This window comes from Heterodontus francisci, chromosome 33 (assembly GCF_036365525.1).
Source record: "Heterodontus francisci isolate sHetFra1 chromosome 33, sHetFra1.hap1, whole genome shotgun sequence".
Taxonomy (NCBI): Eukaryota; Metazoa; Chordata; class Chondrichthyes; order Heterodontiformes; family Heterodontidae; genus Heterodontus; species Heterodontus francisci.
Window position 1 is genome coordinate 12,491,497 of NC_090403.1, and position 20,718 is coordinate 12,512,214.

At 44.8% G+C, this 20,718-nt stretch overlaps 1 protein-coding gene across 2 annotated transcripts in view; it reads left to right on the forward strand.

The window, feature by feature from the left end:
- kansl1b (KAT8 regulatory NSL complex subunit 1b) overlaps positions 1 to 20,718 on the forward strand; it is a 193,523-nt gene that overhangs the window by 16,411 nt on the left and 156,394 nt on the right. For both annotated transcript variants that reach the window (XM_068013093.1, XM_068013092.1), the window contains exon 2: positions 7,022 to 8,408. In XM_068013093.1, the coding sequence (XP_067869194.1) occupies positions 7,096 to 8,408 (1,313 nt within the window). In that variant the 5' untranslated portion in view covers positions 7,022 to 7,095. The remainder of the gene's footprint in view (positions 1 to 7,021; positions 8,409 to 20,718) is intronic.

The following is a 20,718-nucleotide window of genomic DNA, read 5'->3' on the forward strand; positions in this document are numbered from 1 at the left end:
AATCCAGGGAGAGATGAGGAATGAGTTATGATAATCTGGAATGCTTTGCCTGATAGGGTGGTGGAAGCAGGTTGAGTTGGAACTTTCAAAAAGGAATGGGATATATACTTGAAAAGGAGTTATGTGTATGACCTTGGGGAAAGAACAAAGCTAGCTCTTTCAAAAGAGCTGGCATAGACAGTGGGTGAGTGGTGGCCTCCTGTGTTGTATGATTCTATGATGCAATTGTGTAAATAACTCTCAATCTCTTGCTTTCTTCGTTCCTCAGTCCGAATGGAATGAAACTAAATGCTGTGATTTCGAGTAACCAAGGCCCAAATCTTTAAATACCCTGTGCATCATTTTTCGAAGTCAGCTATTAAATTGGATTCAGCATATTTAATGTGCATGCTAATCAGTTCCCAACAGCACCATGTAATGGTACCAACCTGATTGGTGTTGATTGGAGAATCACGATGACAAATCAGAACAAAGATCTAGTTTCCATGTCTTGCAGTGTAATGAGTTGTGATTTGTCCTGCAGCTTCCTGACTGCTTAAGGGATAAGTATGCCCCTTGATATGGCACTGAGCCAATATATATCATAGGATCCCAAATTTGATCTCTCCTGAGCTCAATGAGATGTTCCTATTCAGTGTTAGTGGGAACACTGCAATGGGTTACTGTGTCTCTGGCTAGGGAGGCAGCAAAATTCAGACAGAGATCCTTCTGATAGCAGCCCTTTGATTCTTGGCCGAGAGTGAACACTGGATGAGTACAAGATTAGATTAGATTAGATTAGAGATACAGCACTGAAACAGGCCCTTCGGCCCACCGAGTCTGTGCCGAACATCAACCACCCATTTTATACTAATCCTACACTAATCCCATATTCCCAACAAACATCCCCACCTGTCCCTATATTTCCCTACCACCTACCTATACTAGTGACAATTTATAATGGCCAATTTACCTATCAACCTGCAAGTCTTTTGGCTTGTGGGAGGAAACCGGAGCACCCGGAGAAAACCCACGCAGACACAGGGAGAACTTGCAAACTCCACACAGGCAGTACCAGGAATCTGGGTTTATCTCTTGTTCCCTCTGCAGTTCAATAGCTTACTTGCTGTGTGGCCTTGTTTGCGAAGGGTATGCCAATATCTGTTGATGCTCTCAGGAGAGGGGACAATTGAGGGGTGTCTTGTAGTTTAGACATGTGGTTCGACACGTGGCATCATCGTTTGATCTGACTGTGTTAATAACGTGTACATGTTTTATGAAATCCTTTATTTTCCATGGCACCTTTTTATAGTTTTAAATGTGTAACTACAGTAATTTCTAATTGATTTTTGAAATAGAGGAAAAGAAAAATGATTGGTCTTGAGTATGTGGAATTTATTTTAGGCTGAGTGTGCTGACAACGCTACCACTTAGTGGTGCTGCAGTGGCACCCGCACAAATGCAGCCAGTGCCACTAAAATTTCATAGTCTGCGACGTCAGAGCTGCCAGGACTAAAGATGGCGCTGCTCAAATAATCACACGAAGGCAACCTAAACACATGGCAGGACACAATGGCTAGGGGGGAGAGAGCAAGCAGGCGGGGAGGGAGGGAGAGAGCGAGTGGGTGGGCCGGAGGGAGGGAGAGAGCGAGTGGGCGGGCAGGCTGGAGGGGGAGGGAGAGAGTGAGCGGGCGGGCTGGAACGTTGAGAGATAGCAGGCAGGCGGGCGGGCCCAGGGGTGAGAGCGAGCGGGCGGGCTGGGGGAGTAGGTGGAGGATGACGAGAGCGCACGCCCCTGCCACCACCAAGGTCTTCGGCTGCACTCTCCCCGCTTCCCCCACCCTCGCCCGCTTCCCCCTCCCCCGCTTCCCCCTCCCCGCGCTTTCACCCACCCCCGCTCTCTTCTCCCCCCCCCCCCATCCTTCCCCCGCGCTCTCCTTCCCCCGCTGCCCCCGCGCTCTCCTTCCCCCGCTGCCCCCGCGCTCTCCTTCCCCCGCTGCCCCCGCGCTCTCCTTCCCCCGCTGCCCCCGCGCTCTCCTTCCCCCGCTGCCCCCGCCCTCTCCTTCCCCCGCCGCCCCGCCCTCTCCTTCCCCCGCCGCCCCCGCCCTCTCCTTCCCCCGCCGCCCTCTCCTTCCCCCGCCGCCCTCTCCTTCCCCCGCCGCCCTCTCCTTCCCCTTCCCAAATGGGCGATTCCCTGCTCCAATTTAACCTACAATGGACCTTCGATCCCCAGGTATTGTGTGGCGAGGAGACATTCCAAGGTCTGCTAGGACAAGACAATCCACAAGGGCCAGGACTGATTAGGCCAGTTGGTCACATGACTAACTAGCTGTTGCAAGTTTTCTTTGAATTCACCATAAAGAGTTTGAACTCAGAAAGCTGGCGCCTGGACTGGCCTGATCTCATTCTCTCGGAGCTCCAAAACCCACTGAAGATACATGAACCCCAAGAGAGAAAAGTCTACATTTGACAAGGTCTATGAAGAATACTGGGCCCCAACGAAAAGCAAGGCTACCTACAATCAAGGACTGTACAGTGAGCTCGAAGCACAGTAACAAACCCCCTTCAGAGATTGCCTTAAACGTTTTCACTTTATTTTTCTCTTTTCTGGCCCTATTTGCATGCGTGTATCACGTGTGCATGCTAGTGTGGCCGCGTCGTGTATCTGTGGACGTGAACCAAATTAGAGTTTAAGTTTAATAAAATTTCACTGTTCTTCTTTAAACCTGAGAAAACCTGGTTTCTTTGCCTTATAATTGGAAAGCGGTGAACAAGGATTCACCAAGGAGGAGCTTAAATGTGATTTGGGCAAGTTGGGTGAGTGGGCAAATGCAGTATAATGTGCATAAATGTGAGGTTATTCATTTTGGTTGAAAAAACAGAAAGGCAGATTATTATCTGAATGGTGATAGGTTGGGAAAGGGGAAGGTGCAACAAGACCTGGGTGTCCTTGTACACCAATCACTGAAAGCAAGCATTCAGGTGCAGCAAGCAGTTAGGAAGGCGAATGGTATGTTGGCCTTCATTGCAAGAGGATTTGAATACAGGAGCAAGGATGTCTTACTGCAGTTATACAGCATCTTGGTGAGACCACATCTGGCGTATTATTGTGCACTTTTGGTCTCCTTATCTGAGGAAGGATGTTCTTGCCATGGAGGGAGTGCAAACAAGATATACTAGGCTGATTCCTGGGATGGCAGGATTAACATATGAGGAGAGATTGCGTCGACTAGTCCTATATTCACGAGAGTTTAGAAGAATGAGAGGGGATCTCATAGAAACCTATAAAATTCTAACAGGACTAGACAGGCTAGATGCGGGGTGGATGTTCCCGATGGCTGGGGAGTCGAGAACTAGGGGTCGCAGTCTCAGGATGCAGGGTATGCCATTTAGAACCGAGATGAGGAGAAATTTCTTCACTGAGAGGGTGGTGAACCTGTGGAATTCTCGACCGCAGAAGGCAGTGGAGACCAAGTCATTAAATATATTCAAAAAGGAGTTAGGTATATTTCTTAGTGCCGAAGGGATCAAGGGATATGGAGAGAAAGCGGGAACAGGATACTGAATTAGATGATCAGCCATGATCTTTTTTGAATGGCGGAGTGGGCTTGACAGGCCGAATGGCCTACTCCTGCTCCTATTTTCTATGTTTCTAAGTTTCTATTGGAATAAAGCAGAGCATTTAAAAATGGACTGCTGGAAACTCAAGGCAAAGCAGCAGAACAAGCTGTGGCTTTAACTGCAGTAAGAGTGCAACCCAGGAGGCTTACTACGGCAAGGCTAATAGGATTCCTGAAGCCACAGCTTGTTCTGCTGTGCTTTCTGTCAGGGTCTGTTTTTTTCCTGAGTGGGTGTACCCTGATCAACCTTACCAGTTTTCCCTTTAGTTTCTAGCTGTCTGCTTTTAAATGCCCTGCTTTATTACAACAGAAACAAAGAAAATAGGAGCAGGAGTAGGCCTTTGGACCTGCTCCGCCATTCAAAAAGGGTCATGGCTGATCATCTAATTCATTACCCTGTTCCCGTTTTCTCCCCATATCCCTTGATCCCTTTGGCATTAAGAAATATATCAGGGTTTTGTGTTCGAAGGGAAAGTAATCCCATACCCCTCGAGTGGGGCAAGCAAGCCCATAGTAATTCTCAGGGACACAGGGGCTACTAGATCCCTTTTACTGGAAAAAGGCCTGACCTTTCCCCCAGAGAGTGCAGTGCACGCCTGCACCTGTGCACCGGGTGCACCTGGAGTGCGACCTAGTTTCGGGACCAGTGACAGTAGGGATTGACCCCAGTTTCCCTGTGAACGTGGTTGACGACCTAGGTAATGATCTGGCAGGGGTGAAGGTGGTAGCCTCACCGCCCCCCCCACCAGTAGTGAAAGAAACACCGCAGGAGGTCAGAAAGACAGGGCTGTGGCAAGAGACAGACCCATGCAGTTGCCCTGAATGTGTAGTGGATCAGACCATCATCAAATCAGCTCCCCCAGAGGAGACTGCATTGGCACTGCAGGCAGGTGACCAGGTCTGTCTGTCTGAGACTTTCTTTGGAAAGCTAGGAGACCTAGGGAATGAATTAAATGGATTTTCCCTAGCTGAGGCTCAGCAGGCTGACACAGTATTGCAAGAGTTAGCATAGGCTACCCAGTCTGAAAGTGAAGCAGAGGGAGTCCCTGATTGCCACTATTTAAAGAATGGGGTACTAATGAGGAAACTGAGTTCTCCGCGCAGACCTGAGAGCAAGGAGTGGACAGTAGTTCACCAGCTCGTGGTGCTGCAGAGGTTCCGGAGAGAAATATTAAGAAGGGCCCATGAGACTGCAGTGCCTGTACATGCCGATATTCGAAAGAAGAAAGGCTGTATAAGACAGCAGTTTGACTGGCCAAAACTCCACAAAGATGTGATGGAGTACTGCAGGAGTTGGCACATGTGCCAGGTTGAGTGGAAACCCCAACCTACAGTGAAACCTACACTCCGAAGTCCTGTACTGGTGTTAAGAGGACCCTCCAGCAAGGGACTGGTGAACTGTAGGGGTCTCCTGCCGAGAACAAAAGGGGACAGGCAGACACGAGGCTGGCAAAAGGTTAGAGAGGGAATGGGAAAAAGTGATCGAGGGCAGGTTAAACGAAGTCTGGGAGGAATCACAGATGAAAACCTCTACTGTCTGGTCAGCCAACCCCGAAAAATGTGAAAAGTTAGATCCCACATCCTCCTACGTAAATGCAGACACAGAAGCACCCCACCAGAGATGCTAACAGCATTTACAGGAACCTGCAGAGACAAAGAAAGACTTCCTGGGGGGTGCGGGGGGGAGACACAGAAAAAGTGAGGATGATGCCTCACCTAGTCAATGTGTCACAGGGGAAAGCAGTAGAGTCTACACAAATACCTGTAGGCAGGAGTGTCCCAGAGAACAAAGGGGAGATTAATGAAGAATCCGCTCCCACAGACAGAAAAAAAAGAAAACCGAACCATCTCAAAGAACCTGTGCAGCCATGGAAATGGACAAACTGAAGAAAAACTTGTCCAAAGAACCACATGTTTATTCCGATGCCAAAAAAGGAGCAATTTTAATAAGTTGCAGTATTTATGAATGAATGAGAGAAATGCATGTTTTTTCTTTGTGTCTTATAATTTCTTCTCAAATTGCATTTCATTCCCCTGGGTGTGGAGGTGTCATGCAGTCCCCATCTGCCAAGAATGAGGTACATTAATTTCACCACATGGACAGTAAATTTCAATTTGTTGCTGGGAAGAGGAGAAGGCCTATTGCAAGGGCTGCCAGACTGGCTGCAAAGACGTTTTTGCATATTGACAGGCGGTACTTGAAAGGACAAAGGGGCTATTCCCTGCTCCAATTTAACCCACAATGGTCCTTTGATCACCAAGTCTTGTGTGTAGAGGAGACATTCCAAGGTCTGCTAGGCCAAGACAATCCACAAGGGCCAGGACTGATTAGGCCATTTGGTCAGGTTTTTTTGAACTCGTCACAGAGAATTTGAACTTGGAAAGCTGTTGGTGCCTGGGCTCTTCTGCCTGCTCCCATCTCATTCTCACGGAACTCCAAAGCCCACTAAAGACACATGAACCCCAAGAGAGAAAAGTCTCCTACATTGAACAAGGTTTAAGAAGAATACTGAGCCCAAACGAAAAGCAAGACTACTACAATCAACGACTGTACAGCGAGCTCGAAGCACAGTAACAAACCCCCTTCAGAGATTGCCTCAAACTTTTTCACTTTATTTTTCTGACTCTATTTGCATGTGTATATCGCGTGTGCATGCTCGTTTGGGCGCGCCATGTATCTGTAGGTGTTAACCGAATTAGAGTTTAATAAAATGTCACTGTTCTTTAAACCTGAGAAAACCTGGTGTACTGGTTTCTTTGCCTTATAATTGGAAAGCGGTGAACAAGGATTCACCAAAGAGGAGTTAAAAACACGGTGTGTTTAAAATTAAACCCTGTTACAGTAAGACCAGGTGAAAGCTGAAAGGGAACTCCTAGACCTCTCTCTCACCTGATTGTAATAGTGAAGGAATGGCGATTATAGTTCCAAGTCAGGATGGTGTATGGCTTGGAAGGGAAATTGCAAGGTGTTAGTGTTCCCATGTATCTGTTGCCCTTGTCCTTCTAGGTGGTAGGGGTTGTGGGTTTGGAAGGTGTTGTCGAAGAAACCTTGGTGCTTTGCTGCAGTGCATCTTGTAGATAGTACACACTGTGTGTCGATGATGAAGAAAGTGAATGTTGAAGATGGTGGATGGGGTCCCAATCAAACTGGCTGCTTTGTCCTGGAAGCCGTTGAGTTTCTTTTGTTATTGCAGCCGCACCCATCCAGGAAAGTGGAGAGTATTCCATCACATTCCTGACTTGTGCCTTATAGATGGTGGACAGGCATTGGGGAAACATTGAGTTACTCGCTGACCTGCTCTTGTTGTATTTATGTGGCTGGTTCAGTTTCTGGTCAATGGTAACCCCTAGGATGTTTGTGGGGGATTCAGTGATGTTAATTAATTGAGTGAGTTGTAAATTCTGCTTTGTTTTTATTTCAGGCTAGCAGCAGGAGGAGGGAGTGGAGCTGGCCTCTGTGGTTGGAGAGGCCAGTGTGTCTGCGTCTCAGCGCTGCATGGCTGCGATGGCGCCCGCTCTCACAGAAGCGGCAACTGAAGCTCACCATAGGTTCAAACTGGCAACGCCATCCTCCTCCCTCTGTCCATCAGGCACAACAGACACTGACAACAGCAACTCCCTTAACAACAATACCAAACGGAAAGCTTTTGCAGACAACCACGGTCTGGATTTTCGGAAGAGCTCCAGGAACGAAGATCGCTGCAAGTTGTTGTCACCGTACTGCTGCCTTGATGCAGCATCTCGTCAACCTCCTCCCCCAGAATCATTGAAACTACAGGGATCTTTCAGCAAGCACGCAGTTATTAAGTCTCATACCATCCTGTCCCATTCTTTATTGGATACTGGTGTGATTAGGGCAGAGCTGGTTGGTGGGCAGCCAGCCTTGGAATTTTCTCCAAGCCTTTTGAAAACGATGAGTACAAGTAGCAGCCAACCTTCACTGCCATCTCCCCCACAACCACCGGTCAATGGCTTGGCCAAGAAATCTGTCAATATACGCTCAGATTCTGATTTGAACAGTGCAGAGGCTGGGGGAAAGCCCACTTTCCCTGGGCTGCCTGGCGTTGGGTCCAATCAAGTAGAAGAATCTAGTAAATTGGTAACCAATAGTAATTTAACAAAAAGGGAAGTGACAGGAGTTGAAAGTAACCTGGAAGAACTGAGCACTATTGAAGATTTATCCAAATCAGAGGTCGCCAGGCACGCAGAGTTTGGAGAAAATGGTATTGTTAAAACTGCAGCTATGTCCTTAACCGAGGGCTCGGCTAGTGAAGTTTATGGTAGTACTGATGGGAGGAAGTCTACTGCCTTAAAAACGAACACCATTTGCATTCTGGATACTGAGGTCCACAGTAGGACACTGCTGGCTCAGACCAGGCAAAGTGAAATTGAAAGAAGGGCTTGCAGGCTTCGGAAACGATTAGAGGTTGTTCAGGCAAAGCAGGTGGAACGTCATGTCCAGCAGCAACTAGGAGGGTTTGTGGAGAAAACTACACACAGACTTCCACATTTGGATTGTCTGAAACGTCAGGATGGAACCCTGCAAAATCAGCAGTTGGTTTACACCTGCAAATCTGATTCTGCCTCACGGAAAGGGGGCGAAAGTGCTTCAGAAACATTGACAAATTTCTTCAAGAGCAGTTCAGTGTCTAAGGGGCTTGAAAAGTTTATTTCAAGCTCAGACTCAAAGCTACGATTCAGTGAGAATGCCTTTGATTCGGATGTGACAGAGAGCAGTTCTGGTGGGGACTCTGACATTGAAGAGGGAGCATTGACCAACACGGAACAGGAACGGTATCGTCTGCCAGTGTGAGTACAGCATTTTGACACGTGTCAGATCTTTGCAGGAGCCATGATGAAATTGCTTTTGAAATCTTGGTTTCCACTTGTCAGAATATTGGTGTCCTGTTCAACCACAAACTTTATCTTTGGTTACAGTTGTATAACTGGTGTAGTTCATAATGGTTTAATTTATAGTTGGGCGACAGTGATTAGCTTTACCTTCAGGAAAAACTAAAACAGTAGGGAAAAATGGGCAGCGTGGGGATATAAAGGATGGGAGCCAGTATAATCACTTAGAAACATAGAAAAAAGGAGCAAGATTAGGCCATTCGGCCCTTCGAGCCTGCTCCACCATGCATTATGATCATGGCTGATCATCCAACTCAGTAACCTGTTCTGGCTTTCCTCTCATATCCTTTGATCCCTTTCGCCCCAAGAGCTATATCTAACTCCTTGAAAACGTACAATGTTTTGGCCTCAACTGCTTTCTGTGGTAGCAAATTCCACAGGTTCACCACTCTCTGGATGAAGAAATTTCTCCTCGTCTCAGTCCTGAAAGGTTTACTTCATATTCTTAGACTATGACCCCTGGTTCTGGACTCCCCCACTATCTGGAACATCCTTCCTGCATCTACCCTGTCAAGTCCTGTTCGAATTGTATAGGTTTCTTTGAGATATCCCTCACTCTTCTGAACTCCAGCGAATATAATCCTAACCGACTCAATCTCTCCTCATACAAATAGTGGGGTTACATCAGCTGCCCTCCAATCTGTAGGAACTGTTCAAGAGTCTATAGAATCTTGGAAGATGACCATCAATGCATCCACTATCTCTAGGGCCACTTCCTTAAGTACTCTGGGAAGTAGATTATCAGGCTCTGGGGATTTATCGTCCTTCAATCCCATCAATTTCCCCAACACCACTTCTCAACGCATACTGATTTCCTTCAGTTCCTCTCTCTCACTAAACCCTGAGTTCCCCAACATTTCTGGTATGTTATTTGTGCCCTCCTTTGGGAAGACATAACCAAAGTATGCATTTAGTTGGTCGGCCATTTCTTTGTTCCCCATAATAAATTCCCCTGTTTCTGACAGGGACCTACATTTGTATTCACCAATCTTTCTCTTCACATACCTATAGAAACTTTTACAGTCAGTTTTTATGTTCCCCGCAAGCTTGCTCTCGTACTCTATTTTCCCCTTCTTAATCAATCCCTTGGTCCTCCTTTGCTGAATTCTAAACTGCTCCCAATCGTCAGGTCTGTTGTTTTTTCTGGCGAATTTATATGCCTCTTCCTTGGATCTAATGCTATCTCTAATTTTCCTTGTAAGCCATGGTTTGGCTACCTTTCCAGTTTTACTTTTGCAGGTTGGGTAACCTGGTTTAACACAAAATAATTGACATTGCATAAATTCCCAACGAGAAACATGCATAGTTTGATATCTAAAGATTTTCGGATTATATCGTAAAATGAGAGGATCTCCTCCACATGTGCCAGCTAACAAGCTGCTGGTTAGCCTGTAATGTACAAAAGCAACAAAAATGTTTATTTTTATAGCACCTTTAACATAATGAGTCATCAAGGCACTTCACAGAAGAGATAGAAATCAAAATTAGACATAAGATGATATAAGGACAGATGGCTAAAAGCTTGGTCGAAGAGGTATGTTTTAAGGAGTACCTTAAAAGAACAATGGCGTGGTTTTGGTAGGGAGTTCAGAGCTTGGGGCCCAGGTAGCTGAAGGCACAGCCGCTGATGATGGAGCGATTAAAATTAGGGATGCTGAAGAGGCCAGAAATAGATGAGCGCACAGATCTCGGAAGGTTGTGGGGCTGGAGGAGATTGCAGAGAGGGAGGAAAGGGGCCTTGGATTTGAAAACAACATAAAATGCTTCATGGTGTACTTTTATTGACTATGGGAGAGCAAAGGTGCAGGAATAAAGTGCCAAGAAATCCACCAACGAGAATTGTCTCAATCTTTGCATTCAGTCTCAGCATCAACAATTTGCTCTTGGTTGCACGGCAGATATGTTAACAAAATGTATGATGTATAATCTGAGGCAATTCAGAAATGTTGCTGTCTGAATAGGATTCCTCACTTGTCAGTTATTGTAAAAGTCATCCATAAAGTTATGAATGAAGATTATATTGGGTGGTGGAGGTGGGAAGAGAGGAAGGATAATTTTGCAAGTAGAAATTCAGTATTATAGAAATTGAGCAAAACATATATGCTTATATTAAAAAAAAGACTGGTTCTGCACGTTTTAAATACTTGCCAGTTCTTTCCATGAATGTGTTTGCTGTTCTTGCATAATTTGCAGAAGAGACAGAAATGGCACATCACAAGCAGTTTCCAGAATTAAACATCGCAAGGTTTTGGCTAATCATATGGGCTGGCAAATGGCTTAAATTCTGAAATCAAGAACCTTGTGTAAGAGTGCTGCACATTGGGAGAGCAAAGCATACTGACATGTCCAATATTTGTTAGTTGGTGTTCATTTGGATGTGTTTACATTTCCTGGAGCATTGAGGTGCCAAGACCCTGTTCAAATTTCAGTTTTTCTGGGAGGGTATGATAGGCACCCTGAATAATGGGTTAGTACTGTACCCACTTCCTGACAGCTGTGTTAGAAATCTTGTGTAGCTTGAAGAAAGGGTGGGGGGTACCCAATGTTTCCTTTGTAACTATATCAGGTGTTGCATTAAAATGTGGATTGTGTTGGGCAGTGCTGTGGCATTGAGCTAGCTGACCTCCTGTTGTGTTTCATATTGTAATGAGCCAAATGAGCAAAACCTGTAAAGCAACCATAATATATTGGATGCTGTTCATAATTTAATAATTGACCTAACTTTAATCCCAAGGAGGAAAAAAAAGGACTAGAGAAGTAAATCAGTTTGTTTTTAAAATGATGCTTGGCTAAATTGACCATTGTTGCAGTAAATGTCGAATTTAGCTCAGCTTGGGAATCGGCTGAGTATCTACCTCGGGTATTCTTTGTGCGACTTACTGCACTGCCAGCATTGGCTGTTTGTGTGAGTAGACCATTGGTGCTGCACCATTGTATTTATTCAGTCGGTCAATACATTTTTCCAGTGAATGATTCCCCGTGGTTAGAGGTAAAGTCTCTGTGAGGCGTTGACCAGGAATGTTCCAAGTTTGATCTTTAGCCTGTGGTGTTTTTGCTGCTGTCAGGATTAGACAAAAATAAATAAGTTGTGTTTAAATTGTGTTTTGGTGCATTTCCAAGTCCTTTATAATCATCGGAAGAGATAATCAAGCAGGGTTGCTGCTGTGAGTATTCCCCTATTGCAAGTGTTTCTAGGAGAATGCTGGATCAGCCTGCGACCTTCACGGTCAGCCTCTCGACACTCGCCATTGAGGCTTGTATGCCAATAATGTCCATTTTGGATGAAGCACTGCAAAGCTCCCAGTTCTCAACGATACTAAACAATGTCTTAAGAAGAATAGAGAAAAAAGTGGGAGAGAGGGAGGCAGATTTCGTTTTAGTGATTAGTTTGCATTTTGACAAGTAAGTAATCCGGGCCTCTAAAATATTTACAAGTGAAACTTCGTTTCATTTCCTTTTTGTAAAGGAGGCATGTCCCTGATAGCTTGAAATAATGTGTGCCAATGTTTTCTGCCCTGTCGTTATATTGTGCAGCAGTCCTGCTAATGACATAAAGTAAATAGAGTTCAGCCACCATGTGACAAGAGCCGTGATCCTGGGCAGCATTCAGCCATGAGGAAGGAAACAGATACATGTGAAATGTGATACATGAATAGGATGGGAATAAAGGGATATGGACCCGGAAGTGCAGAAGTTTTTAGTTTAGACAGGCATCAAGATCGGCGCAGGCTTGGAGGGCCGAATGGCCTGTTCCTGTGCTGTACTGTTCTTTGTTCTTTGAAATAATCTTATGACTCATTTTGATTGTCAAAATAGACCTGAAAAGGTGGGTATAGATTTTGTTAGAAAACAAGAGGAAAAAAACTAATGACTCATCTAATGCTACCCCTAGTGCAATGCTGAACAAACGATTGTGGGGGCTTGAAAATGGACAATACAAGACTGTGGGGACTACAAAATGGCTCTGCTCCATAGCATTAGTTGGGTGTAGTCATTTCAATTCTGTCACTTGACTAAACAACTTGTGCCTCAGTTATAGCTGATATTGACTCCAAATTGTTTTCGCATCCATTTGAGACTCTGTCCCAGAGGTTTGGTATAACCTTCATGATTTATGTTACGACCGAGGCCGGACGAGTGCACTGTTTATTCTAGTTTCACTTTTCCACGGGTCACAACAAATATTTAATTTTTTTTCCCACTTACTGATGCAGTCAATTGTAGACTCTATTTTTATTCGAGAATAAAACACACAAACCAGGTTTTTTTAAATAAACAACAAAATTATCAGTTTATTATAAAACAAGTCTTAACCAGTAATGAATCATAAATACACAGTTTGAAATATAAAAGTTCCCTTTTTACCTTAGCCCCTCATGCTCGTTCGCACACACACACGGACACACAAATACCCTGGTTAACCAGAAAAAGGAAGGGATTTTTGTTTTCAGGGCTCTATTACAGACAGAAAAAACACTTGGGCTGAATATTTGCTTGTTCCAAAACTGGCATACAGTCTGGCCTCCGAGTACACATAGACAGGTTACTGGGATCTTTTAGTACAGCTCTTTTCAGGCGGCGTTGATAATTAATTTTGCAGGTTTTTCAAAGACAGTGATGAGATGAATTGACACCGTGGACTTCTCAGGGTCTTTCAGAGAGGTGCTGGAAAGCTGAGCTGGGTTGTGGTCTTCTCTCCTTCCTTGGGAATTCTCTTCTCCCCTTGGAAGTTCTCTCCCTTTTTATACAGTTCAACCCCAACTCAAAACAATTCAAAATTGAAACTGACAACAGGGGGTCAACCTTTTGATCTCCCATCAATCTTGATCTGTCACTTCTTTGTAAGCAACTTCTCCAGGTGTCCAAAATTCTTTCTTATTTATTGAGCTGGAAGTCAGGTGGTTTTCCAGCAAGACTTGTTTTCCTCACAAGACCTCTCAGTGCCCTTTGTGAAAAAAAAACATTTCCAGGAACTGTTTTTCAAAGTCAAGTGGCCTTTGCATGACCCCCTTTGAAAACTCCAAAGTTGAACATTTCTTCAATCTTCCAAAAATAAATCCTCAAAAAATATACTTAACATAACACAGAGGCACTTAAGTAACATTTGTAGGTATCACAGAAAGGACCCCAAATAGTGTGAGCAGCAGTTTATTATTCTCCATTAGTTAAGGCACTTTGAAATGGCATGGTTGTTCAAGAGTAACTGTTGGGTGACACCAGCCGAACTTCAAAACCGATTAAAGCTGAAAGCCTGGATCTCTCTGGCTTTGTGTGACGTGACATAGTGATGTGCTGAACCGTGTAGATAGGAATGCGCCAGGGTTGATTGTTGATGTCTGCTGAGTTAGCCTGTTTGAGCCAAGGTAGTACATTTGGCTTGTCTTCCTTGGTTAGAGAGGTGAAAACTTGGCAGGGTTCCCCACACTAATAGTTATTCAGCATTTACTGACAGTATGCTGTTGGGGATATTAAAGGAGGACGGGATAAATCTCAGCTTATAAGCCTTCTTAAACAGTAACCTGTTAATACTCTTAGCCCAGGCTCAGTGGTGAAAATTGCCAACATGTTTACATTGCTAGAAAGCTGCTGCTGTCTGTCACCCAGGGAACCATATGCTTGAGCGATTGGTCACTGTTATCAGGAGAGATACAACAGGTGGTAAAATCTGAAAACAATGTCGATTTATCATCACTGGGTCAAAAACATGGAACTCCTGACCAAACAGCATTGTGGGAACACCTTCAACACATGGACTGCAGTGATTCCAGAAGGCCTACCACCTTCTCGAGAGCAGCTATGGATAGGCAATAAATGTTGGCCTTGCCAGTGACGCCCGCAACCCAAAAATGATTTTTTTCAAATTCACACTGCCTCTTGTGTGTCACTGCCGCTACTTAGAGTTTGTTGCACAGACATCTGTTTGTTCCATAGAGGTATGAATAGTGGCCAAATGGATGGAGTGGCAATAGGCACTATGGGCAGACCTTTTATGGCAATATGCGAGGTTTGCATTGTAATATGTTGTGCAGTGTGGGCTGATAAAGATATGTTTTGAAATTTTCGTCTGTGATCAGGTGAGGGTATTATTCCTTTTACAAAAGTGCCAAGTCCAAGCATGGGATTAGACTACCAGGCATAGTCGATGCAAAAGGATTAGGCTGAAGCATTGACAACTATCTTCTGCCAGAAGTGCTGAGTGGGTGATCATCTCGGCCTCCTCCTGAGGTCCCTGGCATTACAGATGCCAGTCTGCAGCTAATTTGATTCACTCCACGTGATATCAAGAAATGGCTGAAGGCACTAGATATAGCAAAGTCTATGGGTGCTGACAACATCCCAGCTGTAGTACTGAAGACTTGTGCACCTGAACTAGCTTCGCCCCTAACTGAGGTGTTCCAGTACAGTTAAAACACTGGCATCCACTTGATGATGTGGAAAATTGCCCATGTATGTTTTGTCCACAAAAGGCAGGAGAAAGCCAATCTGGCCAATCACTTTCCCATCAGTCTATTCTCACTCTGGAAGGTGTTGTTGACAATGCTATCAAGCGACACTTACACAGCAAACCACCTAATTTCTCAGTTTGGTTTCTGCCAGGTTTCCTGACCTCATTTCAGGCTTGGTCCAAAAATGCACAGAAGAGCTGAATTCAAGAGGTGAGGTGAGAGTGACTGCCTTTGACATTAAGACAGCATTTGTCTGAGTATGGCATCAAGGAGCCCTGGCAAAAGTCATTTGGAGTTGGGGGGGAAACTCTCCACTGGTTGGAGTCATACTGAGCACTAAGGAAGGTGGTTGTGGTTGTTGGAGGTCAAACATCTCAGCCCTGGGGCATCGCTGCAAGAGTTCCTCAGGATAGTGTCCTAGGCCCAACCATCTTAACCTGCTTCATCAATAACCTTCCCTCCATCATAAGGTCAGAAGTGGGGATATTTGTTGTTGATTGCACAGTGCTCAGTACCATTCGCGACTTCTCATCCTGAAGTCCTGGACAGCATCCAAGCTTGGGCGGATAAGTGGCAAATAACAATCGCAGAACACAAATGCCAGTTAATGACCATCTCCAACAGGGGAGAATCTACCATATCCCCATGACGTTCAATGGAATTACCATCGCTCAATCCCCCACTGACTCGGGAAGTGATCACTGTATATATGAGAGAAATAACATTCCTGTGATTTCAAACTCGCACTATGAATTGGTGGGATGTTAGTACATCCTGGGGGTTACCATTGACCAGAAGCTTTACTGGACCAGCCATAAAAATATTGTTGCTACATGAGCAGTTCAGAGGCTGGAAATTCTGTGGCAAGTAACTCACCTGACTCCCCAAGGCTTGTCCAGTATCTACAAGTCAGGAGTGTGATGGAATGCTCTTTACTTGCCTGGATGAGTGCAGCTCGCTCGACACCATCCAGGACTAAGCAACCTGCTTGATCGGCTTCCCATCCACCACCTTAATCATTCGCTCCCTCCACCACCAGCGCACAGTGGCAGCAGTGTGTACCATATACAAGAGGTATTGCAGCAATTCGTCAAGCCTCTTTAAACAGCACCTTCCAAACCTGCAACCTCCACCACCTAGGAGGACAAGGGCAGCAGATGCATGGAAACACCATCACCTGCATATTTCCCTCCAAGCCACGCACCATCCTGACTTGGAACTATATCGTTGTTCCTTTACTTGTCTCTGGGTCAAAATCCTGGAACTGCCTCCCTGACAGCACTGTGGGTATACCAGATGGACAGCAGCGGTTCAAGAAGTTGGATCACCACCACCTTCTTGAGATCAATTAGGGATGGCCGAAAAATGCTGGCTTTGCCAGCGACGCTCATGTCCTTTGAAAGAAAAAAAAAATCCCATTGAGACATCAACTAAGTGCTTCTTGTGGGTGTCTTCAGCTTTTTTGAAAGCTAGACTTTTTAAACTGCCAGAATGTTTAGGAGTTTAGAATGTAAAATCAGGGACTTAGGAAGTGATCACTGTGTATATATAGGAAAGATATTCTTGTGTTTTCATTCTGAATTGGTGGGATGTTGGTACGCAATCTTAATGTTGACCAGTCAGGTGAAGAATTGTGATTGAGTATGGCAAATGACAGCTTGGTAGTTCTCAGTACACTTAGAGCTGTATGCTGATTGCCTGTCTGAGGGATAATATTCAGTTCGCCATTTTTGTTCAGAGATGAGGTAAAGCCCCTGGGTTCAGATTAACATTGCATTCCGAATGCGAAACTGGGTGGTCAGTCTCGTGTTTGCTAGGAGGAGAAAGCAAGAACAGATTGAATCAAGTAATGACCTCTGGGTTTGGAGGATTCCATTCCTTTCCACACCATCGAATTACAATACTTAGGAACATAGGGCCCTTCGAGCCAGTTCTGCCATTCAGTGAAATCATCTGTGACCTAACTCCACATACTCATCTTTGCCTCTTATTCCTTGGGATAACAGAAATGTATCAAACTAAGACTTAAAATTTACCATTGATATAGCACCAATTGCTATTTGCGGATGAGAGTTTCAGACTTTGACCACTTGTCTCCTGAAAGGTCTGAATGTAATTTTTAGAATATGCCCCCGTAATCCCGGACTCACTCATCAGCGGAAATATTTCTTTCCCTCTGCCCTATCTGTTTCCCTTAATATCCTGTCAGGCACACCGGAAGTGCGATGATACAACAAATCACGGACTAGCTCTGAAGAGTTATGAAAAATGGACTTTGTCTTTAAAAAATGAATCTTTATTTTCAAAAGTGAACAATAGTCCATGATGGCCACCAAAGAAATAGGGGATTGGCCTTTTGTGTATTTAAGAAGTCTGACAAAGGACAAATCTTCTAAGCCAAAAGCTGTTAATGAAACCTATCCTAAAATTACTCTAGAATTTAATGTCATCTTCTGAAACAAAGGAAGTGTGAAGTAGCCACGTCCTGGGTCATTGTGCAATCACCATGGGGAAGAGAGGAGAATGTCTCCTACCAGGAGTTGAGTGGTGACATAGTTTTCGTTTTATTTTTAGAGATACAGCACTGAAACAGGCCCTTCGGCCCACCGAGTCTGTGCCGACCATCAACCACCCATTTATACTAATCCCATATTCCTACCACATCCCCACCTGTCCCTATATTTCCCTACCACCTACCTGTACTATGGGCAATTTATAATGGCCAATTTACCTATCAACCTGCAAGTCTTTGGCATGTGGGAGGAAACCGGAGCACCCGGAGGAAACCCACGCAGACACAGGGAGAACTTGCAAACTCAACACAGGCAGTACCCAGAATTGAACCTGGGTCGCTGGAGCTGTGAGGCTGCGGTGCTAACCACTGCGCCACTGTGCCGCCCTAGTTTTACTTCCTATTAAATAAGACAGCCGAGAGAGAGACTGACCCAGAAGGGAGGGAGAGAGAAAAGAGGGAATTACAGGCCTGTTAGCCTTCCATCAGTTGTTGGGGAAAAGCTAGGATCTATTCTAGAGCATGTGATAAATGGACACTCGGTGAATAATCTGATTGGGCAAAGTGAACGTAGATTTATGAATGGGAAATCAACGTTGACGAACCTGTTGGAGTTTTTTTTTAGGATGTTACTAACAATTGATAAAGGGGAGTCGGTGGACGTGGTATACTTGGATTTTCAGAAGGCTTTTGATGTCCCCCACAGGAGGTTGGTTAGCAAAATTAAAGCATATGGGATAGGAGTTAATATACTGGCACGGATTAAGGATTGGTTAACAGGCAGAAATCAGAGAGTAGGAATAAACGGGTCATTCTCACATTGGCAGATTGTGACTCGTGGGGTACCACAGGGATCAGTGCTTGGGCCCCAGCTGTTTTCAATATATGTCAATGATTTGGATGTGGGGACTAAATGCAGTATTTCCAAGTTCACAGATGAGACAAAACTAGGTAGGAATATATGTTGTCAGGAAGGTGCAAAGCGGCTTCAAGAGGATTTGGACAGACTTAGTGAGTGGGCAAGAACATGGCAGATGGAATATAATGTGGAAAAATGTGAGATTATCCACTTTGATAGGAAGAACAGATGTGCAGAGTATTAAATGGCTAGAGATTAGAAAGTGTAGATGTATAAAGGGACCTGGGTGTCCTTGTCAATAAGTCACTAAAAGCTAACTTGCAGGTGCAGCAAGCAATTAGGAATGCTAATAGTATGTTAGTCTTTATTGCAAGAGGATTTGAGTAGAGGAGTAGTGAAGTCTTGCTTCAATTGTATAGAACCTTGGTTAGATCACCCCTGGAGTACTGTGTGCAGTTTTGGTCCCCTTACCTTAGGAAGGATGTTATTGCCATAGAGGGAGTACAACGAAGGTTTACCAGACTTGTTCCTGGGATGGTGGGATTGTCCAATGAAGACAGATTGGGGAAACTGAGCCTGTATTCAGCAGAGTTTTGAAGAATTAGAGGTGATCTCATTGAAGCCTCCAAAATACCTAAAGGGATAGACAGGGTAGATGCAGCTAAGATGTTTCCCCTGGTTGGGGAATCTAGAACCAGGGTACACTATTTCAAAATAAGGGGCAAGCCACTTAAGACACAGATGAGGAGAAATTTCTTTACTCAGAGGGTTGTGAATCTTTGTAATTCTCCCCCAGAGGGCTGTGGAAGCTGAGTCATTGAGTATGTTTAAAGTAGAGATTGACAGATTTCCAAATACAAATGACATAAGGGGATATGAGGATAGTGTGGGAAAAAGGCATTGAAGTGGATGATCAGCCATGATCATATTAAATGGTGGGACAGGCTCAATGGGCTGAATGGCCTACTACTGGGGATTTTTTCACCCAGAGAGTGGCGAACCTGTGGAATTCTCTACCACAGAAAGCAGTTGAGGCCAAATCATTAAATATATTCAAGGAGGAGTTAGATATTGCTCTTGGGGCTAAAGGAATCAAGGGATACTGGGAGAAAGCGGGAACAGGGTACTGAGTTTGGACGATCAGCCATGATCATATTGAATGGCGGTGCAGGCTCGAAGGGCTGAATAGCCTACTCCTGCTCCTATTTTCTATGTTTCTATGCTCCTGTGTTCCTAGAAGGTGAAACTACTTGTACAAGCTTGAGTTTCAACCAAGCCAGGAAGCACAGTACCCTGCTGAAAAAATCTGACTTGTTCAGTATACAGCAGTGAGAGCTGGAAGTAACCCACCATCTTCAACAGAACCTTAAAGCAAGAGAGAAATCTGCAGTCATCTCAGGCCTGCATCCATCCAGAACTTGATTCTCAAGAGAAATCAACAGGTTTATCGTCTCGACTAAAAACCACCTTCCTCTTTCCCTGCTCTGTTGTTTCTTGTGTGTGTTTGAGGGAATGCATGAGTGGATATGATTGTGACAATTTCAGGATAAGGCATATTGATCAATAAACAACTGACTTTCTGTTTTTAAAACCTACAAGAAAACTTGTCACTGGCTGGTCATTTGAAAAATAAAACACCAAAGGGCTAAACTTTAATACACTTGCTGTGGTCAGGTGGGAGTTGAACAGTGGGAACCACCCACGTCACACCACGTGTCCGTAACAATCCTACACTTTGATCAAATCACTCCTAAACCTTCTAAATTCCATCGAGTTGTTTGAGGAAGTGACGAAGATGATTGATGAAGGAAGGGCAGTGGATGTTGTCTACATAGACTTCAGTAAAGCCTTTGACAAGATCCCTCATGGCAGACTGGTACAAAAGGTAAAGTCACACGGGATCAGAGGTGAGCTGGCAAGATGGATACGGAGACAGAGGGTGGCAGTGGAAGGGTGCTTTACTTAATGGAGGGATGTGAGTAATGGTGGTCTGCAGGAATCAGTGCTGGATTCTTTGCTGTTTGTAGTCTGTATAAATGATTTGGAAGAAAATGTAGCTGGTCTGATTAGTAAGTTTGCGGACAACACAAAGGTTGGTGGAGTTGTGGACAGTGATGAAGATTGTCCGAGGATACAGCAGGATATAGATCGGTTGGAGACTTGGGTGGAGAAATGGCAGATGGAGGGTAGAGAGTCTAGAGGGTATTAGCTGTGAGGAGAGGTTGGATAAAGTCGGATTGTTTTCACTGGAACGACGGAGGTGGAGGGGCGACATGATAGAGGTTTACAAAGTTCTGAGTGGCATGGACAGAGTGGATAGTCAGAAGCTTTTTCCCAGGGTGGAAGAGTCAATTACTAGGGGACATAGGTTTAAGGTGAAAGGGGCAAAGT